The sequence below is a fragment of the Chelonia mydas genome, chromosome 1 (genome assembly GCF_015237465.2).
Source record: "Chelonia mydas isolate rCheMyd1 chromosome 1, rCheMyd1.pri.v2, whole genome shotgun sequence".
Lineage (NCBI taxonomy): Eukaryota > Metazoa > Chordata > Testudines > Cheloniidae > Chelonia > Chelonia mydas.
The window spans coordinates 266,077,389-266,089,439 of NC_057849.1; the positions used below are offsets into that span (position 1 = coordinate 266,077,389).

The 12,051-nt window shown below is 40.5% G+C and overlaps 1 protein-coding gene across 1 annotated transcript in view; it reads left to right on the forward strand.

Moving 5' to 3' along the window:
* The first annotated feature begins 198 nt into the window (after window positions 1-198).
* LOC102948162 (uncharacterized protein C3orf20 homolog) overlaps window positions 199-12,051 on the forward strand; it is a 50,817-nt gene continuing 38,964 nt past the window's right edge. The window contains exons 1-7 of the mRNA XM_043545850.1: window positions 199-265; window positions 2,061-2,126; window positions 2,212-2,315; window positions 4,670-5,256; window positions 5,739-5,816; window positions 8,191-8,290; window positions 11,179-11,406. Of these exons, the coding sequence (XP_043401785.1) occupies window positions 2,076-2,126; window positions 2,212-2,315; window positions 4,670-5,256; window positions 5,739-5,816; window positions 8,191-8,290; window positions 11,179-11,406 (1,148 nt within the window). The 5' untranslated portion in view covers window positions 199-265; window positions 2,061-2,075. The remainder of the gene's footprint in view (window positions 266-2,060; window positions 2,127-2,211; window positions 2,316-4,669; window positions 5,257-5,738; window positions 5,817-8,190; window positions 8,291-11,178; window positions 11,407-12,051) is intronic.

Below are 12,051 nucleotides of genomic sequence, written 5' to 3' on the forward strand. Positions count from 1 at the left end.
TGAAAACAATTTTTGGGGGTGGAGGAAGGGACTGAAAGCTAACTCTCCAGACACAAGCATACATGGGCTGGAGAAGTTAAGAAAAGGGATTATAGTTGAGTACAGTCCAGAGTATGTGGTTACTAAGCAACAGGACTTTAAACTCGGTGTAGAAAGACAGCACATTGACACACCTCCTTTTCTCTCTTTCTAAGGAGGCAGTTTGCATTTGCATCTTTTTACTAGCAAAAGAAGTTCTGTTCTTCAAGGAAAGGCTTCTTTCAGGGTATGTTATCCTTTTTTCTTCATTCAAGTCTTATATTTATGCCAAGAAAGGGAGATGTCCTTTATGTGTTTATTGTACAAGGGAAATGGAGGGGGAATAGGCAATGAACAGTCTACATTCAACTCTGAAGTGGAGTATCAATGTATTTATCAAATGTACTTCTGTTGCTAGTTTCATTCATTCAATTGCATGTTTATGAGATTTTAGTACTTCTCTTCCAAGCTTAGGGCCCAAACTTGCAGCCCTTACTCACATGTAAACCCACTGAAACTACTGGAACTATTCACATGAGTAAAGACTTCAGCATCAGCCCTGAAGATTGGAGATGTCTGACAAAGTAAAAGTAGATATCTGACAAAGAAAGCAGCTTACTATACCAGAGAAAGTGTCTTTTATATACTCATTCTGAGAGAGAGATTCTCTCCTCACCCCATTTCTGAACATAGAGAAGGGAGGTGGGTCCTACACTGTGCCACTAGATTCTCCTTAACTAAAATAATCAGTAATATTAATTATGAGAGTTACAGATATTGTTAAAGATGTCTGAGTTTGTAGCATGAGCAAAATAAATGGCTCTTTTTATTCTGAAAGTTCCTTTTCAAAATTTGTATTTAAAACAGAAAAAAAAATATGCAATCAAAGTTAAAAGTGACACGATTGACAGAAGCCAAGAAACTCAGACTTAATCCTGGCAGCCTGTTTTCCTAAGTCCTGGCCACTGGCACATACCTTTTTCACCAAGCCACAATTTACGTGCAGCCTGTCAGCATGAATTCTGAATTTCCTTTCTTGTGTCAGTTTTGTCATAATCTTCATGTCATTTTGAGGCCAGATTTTCAAAGAGCACGAGTGTATCTGTGAAAATTCATGTTCCCCTATCTAGCTGCAAAAACCATAAGTTGGAGTGCACCGACTGTCATTTGTACACACAAACCGGGGCACATCTATGTGCATGTTCAAATGCAGATCTTTGTGTATTCAACAGGTCAACTCTTTTGCAGTTGCACCCTCCCTTGCATTTCATTTAAGAACAATTGTTTTTAAAAGGTGATAAGATTAATGTTACATAACTGAAAAAAAATAATTTCCAGTCTATTGTAAGATCTACACTTTTAAAATTCCCAGATTGTTTACTTGATAAATAGTTATTTCAGTATATCTACATCTCCACACAAACATGTTTTAGGCCCTGCTCCTATGAAGTGCTCCATGCAGTCAGACCCCTGCCTTCAAGCAGAGAGCCATTGACTTTGTATGGCTGCAGGCATCCACCTGTGTGGAGCTCCTTCCAGGATCAAGGCCTTAGACTTGAAACAATATTTCTTGAATACATATTTAAGATACTTGTTATATATCTGTGAAAAAGGCATAATAAAAACCCTATTTGGTGAAGTTTGCTTGTGTACACACAGGGTGATAGTCACTTCTCAAAATGACACTTGCTGCCATTTTTACATTTTTATCCACATAATAAACCAAAGAAAAGTCATTACAGATAATATGCCACAAGAAGTTGCTGAAGCTAGTGTGGAGCAATACGAACATGAATGTGTCAAAAATTGATAAACTGAATTTTTTTGAACTTCATATAATTTTTAACACAGCTAAAACATTTTAAAAATTAATTATGCAACATTTTGTTGCTGTTCCTATGGCGGTGGTTTCTTTGTTAACTGGAGAGGATTTTCAGGGTCTCGCAATGAAAACAATAATGTTACCTTAATCATATTGCAGAAAATACTAACACTTTTCATTCCCACTTTCTGTTGGCATAACCACATTCTCATCCTTCTAGGAACAAAGGGAGAAAATGCCGCTGCCGGTAACCCTGGAGCCAGGACCCATATATTTCTTTGACCAGGTATTTCCTTTCATCTTTAGCACAGTATTGTTTCTTTTCCCCCCAGCATTTACATGTTTAATCCAAAATATATATTTTGTTTTAGCTGAAATCTAGAACAAAAGAACGGGGCAAGAAACTACCAGAAGAACTACCCACTGATTTCAATTCACTCACCACAAATTCTCATCCCACGGGCTTTATTCCCAGGTAAGGGAGTTTCCACCAATTAGTAGTTGAGAAGAAAATTTTCAAAGGCAGAAATGGGTGTAAAACACCCAACTTCCCTGGATTCCCATTTGTGCCTTTGAAAAATCTCCCTTTGAGTTTGTTTCAATATGATTAATTCTTTTTAACTTAAAAACAATCTAAGAAAACTGCCAGTAATGGCCAATGATAACCTAAAATTTACTTAAACTAAAAAGAAAATGAGTTTGCACCTAAAATCTTTAATGGTTACAATTCAGCTCTGCAAATGTAGGAAACATGTTCTCCTAAGTACCCCAGAGAAACACATTATATGATGATTGCAAGCTCTTCAGGGAAGAGACTGTTTCTTACTCCAGGTTTACACAGTAGCTAGCAGCAAGTGGCCACAGGCTTGGTTGGGATATTCAGGCACTACCATAACACAAATGGCAGATAATAATGATGACAAAAATATTCCTGCCCTATGGACCTTACAATGACATTGAGAAGCAGCGTGGAATGATGGATAGTTCACAGCAGTGGTTCTCAACCAGGAGTCCAGGGCCTGGGAGACCTCCAAAGAAAGCCCAGGTGTTGCAGGAAGTGGGGTAAATGATTCAACAGGTGGCCCTTTCCCTCCAAGTGATTATTGAGCGATGCTCCACTGTTTATTTCAAAAAGGTGAAATCACTACCAATTTGCTGATGCTTAAACAAGTCCAGATGCTTCCTTAATTTGCATGGCACTATCTGAATTTCATAAAGTCTCATCTGCTGTCTGATTCACTAGGAGGCAATAAACTTCAGCATGGTTCCTTAGGGGAGAGGTGTAAATATTTTGAAAGATGTGAATTAGTTTTTGCTGGTGGATTCTTTAGGCAGGGTGCATCGCATAAATATTTGTTTTGATTTTTAAAACTGATATTTTTCCTGCAGAGAGATGGACACACCTGCCTGGAGAACCCTATTAGTTGGCACAAATTAATGGGAAATCTCCAGCATTAGCATGCTAATGAGCTCCTTATTAGTTTAGTGCGCCTTTACAAGTCACTTTATACCTTGTAAGTGATTTATGAAATTCTTTTTGAATGATGCTTCACTGCCTTGCTACAGATCTCAGTAGTGGCCATTAACTTTATGGCACTCCAGACCCCCTTGTAATTATTGGCTATAAGCGGTAAGGTTGCAAGATTTAAAGGTGAATTGGAAAGAAATAAAATGGTCATATGCCTTTTAAAAAAAACGATTACTACTTTATTAAATATAAAGTTACAAAAGGTTGGATAGGGATTGTAATTTCAAAAAGACGGGGTAGATGGCTAATTGGTTTTTGCATTGGAAATTCGGGTTTTGTCAATCCTGGAAGACTCTATGGTGAACAGAGAACTAGTGAAATGATGACATCACAAGAGTCAAGAGAGTAAAAGTTGAGCAACGGAGAGGGAAAGATTTTTAGTCAGAGGATACATTTTTCAGAAACACCAAAGTGACTTAGGAGGCTATTTGCTTTCAGTGAGACTGAAGCTCTTTAGCACCTAAGTCATTTTTGAAAAAGGGATTCAGGTTCAAAATCACTTTGGTAGTGCTGACAATTTTACCCAGATTGTTTAAGGCCTTGGCAAACATGTACGCTCACGATTAGCTTTAAGTATGTCAGACATTCCCATTGAAACTAATCATGCTTAAAATTAAGCACCTGCAAAAGTTTGCAGGATTGGGTTTAAAACCTTCTTTGTTAATACCTATTCTGAATAAAAGACATCTTTGGTAAAGATTGAACACCTCCACCCCTTCAACGAAGGTGTGAGAGTTCAAAACAAGTATGCTCCAATACCTCCCACAACCAGGGAAGAGCAGAATTGATATTTCTCATACATATTTCTAAAGTGAAAAAAACAAACAACCTGTGAAGCCCTCTTTGGACATCCAAAGCCCAGTTTAATGGAAGTCACCCTTAAAAAGCAGAACCTTGAACTTATTTGATATTAATTTTATTTATGAGAGAGGAAATCGTTTACGAAAACAATGACTGTGTTGTGTCATTATTAAGAGGGGCAGGCATAGTTGGTGTAAGTGAATTTATTTTAAGTGATCCAAAGCATATTGAAGTCCATAGAAAGTCTTTCAGCTGCTGCTATAGCTGTGTTAAGTTTCACCATACAACCTTGTTAGTGTTTCAGCTTGACCGAGAAGCACCACTTCTGGGGGTGAAAAAGTAGCGCAGTGTCCATATCAGTTCAATCATTGGCCTGTCTGCTGAGGCTGTAGGCAGGAATGTTCACTTCAAGGTGGACATCTTTCTGCTGTATATACTCCCTGGTTATATTATTTAACAAAAATAATTGTTACTTAAAAGGTATAATATCTTTTCCCCAGCCTGCTTAAATGCAGGAATCCTGGTTGTACAGCAGAACATGCGGAAGGAAATGAAGACAGTTCTTTAAAAGATGATACAGCAAGAAGAGAGAAATATCCATTTCTGCCTCAGATATCTGGCTCTTCCCTATGCAAAACTAGCAGTGAAGTTCCCAGCTCAAAGCCCTCTCAAATGCCTTCAATCCTTCCAGCAGATGAAGAAATACAGCCGAGCCTGTTGGATGAATATAAGTACATGGCTCCCACCATCTTACATGAACTTGGAGAAATATTGCAGCTCTTTGCTAGCTATGATATTATTTTCCCTCAGGGAATTGTAAATCTCCTGAACGACAGCTGGAAGGAGCTCACTGAAGTTGCTGATTACAGTAAAAGGCACCAGCAGTCCCTGAGGTACAAAAGCATAAGATCAGGGAAAGGCCAAGCATCACAAGACTGTGACAAGATGGCACTGGGGTCTGAATATATGGATCATGAAATGACTCAATGTGCAAAAGGTCGGCGCAAGAAGAGTGCTTTACCTGCAGATTGTGCAAAGGAAAAAAGGAATCCTGAAATGGCACCAAATAAGCCTCTAGGAGACAAAGGCAAGTAGAATGTGCAACTGTGTTTTGCTCTAATATTTAGGTTAGAGAAGATGGCCACACTGGCGCAGCTAGAAAAAAGAAAATTCTTCCTGTTAGGCTAGCGTGCCTGTTGGCTGTGCAGGGATGTGTTGTGACTCACTGAGAAGTATTGCTTTAGAACATTGCGAAATAGCCTGGCAGCTAACGTTAGAGGTACAAACACTTAGTGTAACAATGACAGCGAAACTAGGCAATGTTTCAAACCATTCATCAAAGCACTTACTGTTTCCCATTTCAAGGTGAGTGAAACAGCAATGAAATATTGGGCCAAGAAAGTTCATCGGTATCACAATAATTAGTGCCGAGCCATTGGTCTTGGACAAGTCTTGTTCAGCTCTTTGTATGCAACTGCAGTCTTTCTGCTTAAAAGAGAAAATCTTTTTTTAAGAAATTGGCTTGCCCCATGTTTACAAGCACTCTGTTTCCTTTTTCCTCTTGTTTAGCTCCCGTTATACAACATGATATCCACTTACCTGTCACAATCAGTTTCTCACTGTCATCTACACTGTCTGAGGAAAGAGGTAAGGTGCTCTGCATACAGAAGGCTAAAATCCCACAGTCAGTAGATATTTTTAGAGGAAACTGTACACCTGTATCTTTGGTGTTAAGTGTTTGTGACAAGCTGGTCAGAACAGCAGTAAAACAGGCAAGGGATTCTGCATGCTTGAGTTGAGTTAAAGCCCCTGTGTGGGTGAGGTTTGTTATAGAAGAATAGAAAATTTCTGTTCTCCTACAAAACATTAAACAGAAGGCTTGTCACAGCCATTGACACTGCCTCAGATCAAACCCTCACTTCCACTGTCATACAAATGAAGACCCAACAAGCCACCTAGATCACACTCTGCCCTAGCTCCATGCCTGCAGGTTTAGATACCCAAACCCTCCACAATAAGTTGCCCACTGCCAATGAGACTCATCAGCCTTCCTTTGAGAAGCACTTGCAGATCCACTTATCTCTGTTGGCAGAAAGCAGGACAGTTCACTGTTTTGGGACGAGTTTTTAACCCTCTTTCTGCTAAAACCTGCCTGGTCCTTTACCCGTTCCATAACTTTTTCACTTAAGGGGATCTGTAATGCACTGACTTTAATGTAAATCACAGTATATTGTATGGCCCAATAACATAATCTGAAGTGAAGCCCTGTTTTGCTTTGTATTACTCATTAGACTTCTTTAAAAATGTTGCTCTGTAAAAAAGTGTCATTTTACCCACTTTCTTCCCCTCACCTTCTGTGGAGTTCATCTGGTGGCTTCTTGAGAGTGACTCTCTGCATGTGATCCTTACATTCTGGACTGGGCGAGGCTGAACGAACCGGCTGCAGAGGCTGCACGCTCAGCCTCTAGGAGAGGGAGGATCCATAAATATCTATGTTGTGGGGTGGGAAGAATGGGCCCCACTATCCTTTTCCGAAAAGCCCAGAGTCACTAGATATTCTGGCATCACGCATCATGAACATAAAGGAGTCATCATGATGATCCAGCAAGGGTTGCACCACCATGGAGTGGCATCCATTTCTGTTATTATGCTCTGGGGGTTAATGAATTGCTGGGTGCACAGAAAGGGCACTTGGTTCCCATCTATAGCTCCTGCATAGATAAGCAGCCCACTTACCCAACATTCACAATGATCTCTGGATCATCTGCCATCTTGATCGCACACCCCTTCAGCACTTAATATATTGTTCTGAAAACAGTACCTACTGTGGATTTCCCAACCCCATACTAATGCCCAACCAATCAGTAGCTCTCTGGGGTAACCAGCTTCCTCAGGGCAGTCACTACCCTTTTCTGTGGGGAAAGGAACTTCCATTTAGCTGGTCTGTTGCTGCAAGTTTAAGTTCTGCAGCCATCGTTGCTAGAGTACCCCAAACCATTTAATCTCACCATCCAGTGCCTGTAGTTCTGACCCAAAAGCAGCTGTCACCTGGCTAACTTCACCATGAAGTGGCGCACAGAATCAGGGAAGCTGAACTTTGCCAATGAATTCCATCTGTTGCTGGGCTCATTCTCTGGCTGTCTGTAGCTACGTACACCTTCCATCACCTCTCCTGGGCCTTCTGGGGCACTCGGCTAAGATTTTACTAGGAGCGCCGGAAGAAAATTGTCTGACCAAACAAAGATTAAACTCTGACCATTCTTCCTGTTCCTGAGAAAATGCCATGGAAATGGCTGAGCTCCTCAGGGAGTTGTGTGTGTTTTATCTCTTCTCTCACAATCCCTTGAGCTCTAATAAGGCCCTTTGCAACTACACCCACAAACTAATGCTGCAAGGAGCTGAGCTGGGAACTGTGCAATAGAGACACAGAGGACAGTGCAGCTGTAATGGTGGACACCAGATAGAAATGTATCCAAAAAAGAAAAGTAGTATAGAAACTGCCTCATTGCTGTTCATAGCACTGCACACTACTGATTCAATGGTGTAGATGTGGCTTAGTTCTCCAATGACTTTTTCTAGCTAAAGCTTGGGGTATTGTCTAAGGACTCAACTGGGTGCTGCATCCAGCTCATCTGAGCAGCAGTGCCAGGCTGCTCAGGCTGTGGGGAAAATGAAAAGTGACTGATAAACTTCAGAGGGTTTGGAGTTCAGATAAAGTGCTGAACTGAAGCTTATCTGACTTGTCCAGTCCTTTGAGGCCCTCAGTCTCCATAGATATCTTTGTTCTTTGTTTTTCAACTAAAGGAGTTTGGAAGGCACTTTCCTGCCTACTAACATTGTATTCTGCAAAGTAAATACGCTGGTTAAGAACATAAACAACTCCTGAGACTTAATCGTTTTTTAAAATAATGTCAGTGAGCCTTACATGGTTATTGCTGAATGCCTTAGAATAGGACTGACGCTTAAATGCAACTCTGTCCTTTGCTATATCTAATTCTGAGCTCTTGTGTTGTTTCTTAAGGTTGGAGTTTCCTGCATTCTGACTCTAAGTCTGAAGATCTTGAATGGAAAGTGCCTTTTGCCTGGGCGGTGGAGAGACTACGACAAGCTCAGATACAAATGTATCAAGCAGGGGTTTCTGTGTCCCTTTATTCATACTGGGATTAATATATATAGCAATAGTATTAGAAATTGAAATGATGGGAGATGTTTCAAACAATCTCAACTGAGAGCATTATTTCTCTGAAAATTCTGAGAAACCAACTGAAACTTCACTATTCCTATAAAGGAGCAATCCACTTTTATTTTAATGTTCATCTTCTAATAACAATAACTCCTTCAGCAGAAGCATTTCTTGGGCATTAATGACAGGTCAGGATTCATCTTTTCAGATTATCACTAATCTCTAGCAGCAGTCGTGACAACTTGTTTAGATACATTTTACAATCTTGACTTTTAAATACCACTCTGGGTTTCCACAGCTGTGCCATAAACTCAAGCCTGCTGTCCTTAATCAGGGCCTCAGGAGGACTGCAGGATTATGTCCCAAGAGCTGGATGCTCTGGTTCAGTTAGGCCTCTTTGTTTTGCTTACACTTGACACTTCTGTGTTTTACACAGCACAAAGAGTCCTGAAACCCCTGGAGATTCCAGCAGAGTCTTTTTGCTGTGCAGGGGGAATCTTTGCTGGCATAGAACTTGTAGCCTTCTCCTATATCAGCCATCTCCCAATGGCCGGCGTAAAATGGAAGCTGTGAGGTTACAGGGTGGACTGGGAACAGGAGGTATCTGAGCTCTGCTATGCCCTTCTGCTCCAGTTTACACCATGACTGCTGGGTGGCCCTGAGTCAGGGAGCTGCAACTAGCTTCTTGCAGCTGCCACATTTAGACATGGTGGAGAATTGGGGTCTAAATGTTTTAAATAGTAGGTACTAGTTTTATAAGCCAGGCCAGATTTAATGACGAGTTAAGATCATTACTAAATATAAATACTAATTGTTTATAAAAGCAGTTACCGAAGGTGTGTGTGTGTAAATCTGTAACTACAGCACAGTTTCTAAATCTGTTATATATTTTAATAATCCACTCACAATTCAGTATATTGACTATTGTCATATATTATACATCTTTAGATTGAATAAGGCTTGTATATCTTAGATAAAAATGATTATTAAGACTAGGTTTATGTGGTTTTAGCAACTAGTGTATGTAATAATTATAATAAATGCTAGGGATTTTAAATTTAAGTGTTTTACAAACACTAATTAATCCTCATGTTGTCATTAAAAGGTTTGTTGTCACTGTTTTATGGATGGGGAAACTGAGGCAAAATTCAAATGACTAACCCAAGGCCCCTTAGCGAGTTGGTGTAAAAGCAAAGATTAGAATTTGCTTCTAGTGCTGCACTCAGGTCACTAGACCAATAGCTACAGACCAATCTCCAATAACTGTATTTTATATGTTTGCAAAAATGCAAAATATGAGTTTTCATATTTAATGTTACTCTTATAGGTCTCCTATATATTGATACTTAAGTGATATGTGCAGCTATACTTGTTTATTGTGCAGCTGGTGGAGGGTCTACCCCTTGAGTGCCCCCACCCCCATGCGAAGTGGGGCCAGCTGACCTGTCCATCTGGCTGCGAAGAGCAACTATGTATGCTGCTCTTCAGCAAACAGGACGGTCTCCCCCACCTGCAGGGCAAAGCATTCCCTTCCATAGGAGCTGAACATGGTTCCTCTGTAGGGTTTGCAGACCCTGCTGGCCCATCAACTTGGAACTGAAATCCTGATCCCCATGTTGCAATACATTGTGCTCTCACCAGATTTCTGGGCCAAGTGCTATAGCACTTGATGTAATGTTATTGAATGTTTATACTTAGCCTGATCAGCAAAAAGTAATACTGAGCCCTGTTTTGTTACATAACTTTAAATGTAAGAAAACTTGGCTTGGAGACAAGAATACTCCTTAGATGTCTACTAGCTAATGTTTCGGTACCTCTTTTGTAGTGCCTTTCCTTCTTAGCGACTTTATTTGTGTAAAGCTTTTGAGATAACATGATCATTTTAAGATCTTCTCAAAGTGTAGTATATAAAAACAACACAAAGATTATTAAAATAATGTCAAAAGTCTGATTTAAAAGAATGTGGGCTGAAGGCTGGTAGGACTAAAATTTATATCTACTCATTCTGGTTTAGTTTACCCACCCACCCCTGTGATTACCTGCTCTGCTCTTGTGATCAATTAGAATATTGAAATATACAGAAATCTTGTCAAAAACAAAGAGTACCATTTTTTATTGCTTTTGGTCACAAGATTAAAGTAAGCAAGTACAGTGAAAGCTAAAATAAGAAGTACATGGAAACTCAACACTGATTTAGTGACAAACAGGCAAGAATGGGGGTCAGGAGATCTGGGAGCAGATCCTCAGCAGGGGTAAATTGTCATATCTCCCTTGAGGTCAATGGATCTATGACAATTTATCCCAGCTGAGGATCTGCTCCCTGGCTTCTTTCTAATTCCCTCTCTGCCAACAGCCTGTATGTGATCTTGTGTAAGTAATCTGAGCTCTCTGTCTTTCCCGTATGTGAAATGGGTTTAATAATTAGCTTGTGAGGCTTAATTCATTCAAGTTGGGAAGCTCCTTAGATGGTAGACTACTTAGAAATGCAAAGTATTACTATTAACTGTAAAGAAATCTATCACCCTGGGTTGAAGGAGGAGCTGGGAATCTGGCATTTTATCTTGACCCCACCTACAACTGGCCGGGTTGACAAATTCTTCTGCATCGGAAGGGGGACGTAGGAAGGGACAAGGAAAAAAAAGGGCACATTTTCCTGATACTGTAGGTTAGTATTGGAGAAATATTGAAGCAAATCCTATAGCTGTTACTCTGGACAAACATTTTTATATTAGTGGAAGTTTTGCCTGGGTAAGGCTGGTGGGATTTAGCCCTCTGAGAAATTATCATTATTAGAGGTCTGATTTTTTTTCTCCCCTGTCTAAACAGAAACGATCAGATATCTAAGCTGAAAGAAGCAGGATTTGACCGTCCAGTCATTCTCCGGCATTATGGTGATACTGTGAGAGAAAATATTTCTAAGAAATTTAAGAAGCGGACCTGCAAGACCTTATTTGAGCTGCTGAATGGAAAACCCCAAACACCAGCAATCAAGCAGGCAGACCCAGCATTACGAAAACTACATTATGGGCTGATTGATGGCTCATCTTTGATTTAATATCCTTTAAGTTCATACAGTACAAGTGAGTTATAGCAATGGTTAGAGGGTTTGGAACGGGTTTCAAAAGGCAATAGACAAGGATTCAGAAGTTGTTTAGTTGAAGCGTTAAATCATAGGTAAATTTAAAAGAGCAAGACATCATCCTTTTGTTTATCTCCTTCTTGGCCTGCACTGAAATGGTAACAGTGATGTGTACAATAACAGAGTCACACCTGGATGGAGCAAGTGGACATCTGCCTGGTGGCTGGTCCTGGGCCCTCCCATTCCTTCTCCCCACCAAAAACGTGAGCACTTTTATCAATGTGGTGAGCTGCTTCTGGACTCTGGGCCCTAATACCTCACTCACTCCTCCCCTGAGTACATGGATTCTACTGCCTGAACGATCATTGAGGAGGGATGAGAGGAAGGTCCTGGACCTCTGGTTACATTGAGGTCATGACGAGAGGGAGGGAATATTCACTTGTTCATGATTAGAAGGCAGCCTGCCTTGTGCTGTGTAGCATGAGACCAAAACTCAAAGACTTCCCTTCCCATTTCCCCAGGCCATCAGACCTGGACATTCACCAGCCAGCCATAAGCCTCTGGGATGGTGAGGGAGATGGAGGAACAGAGGAGTCTACCTCCTTCTCGTAGCTCACAGT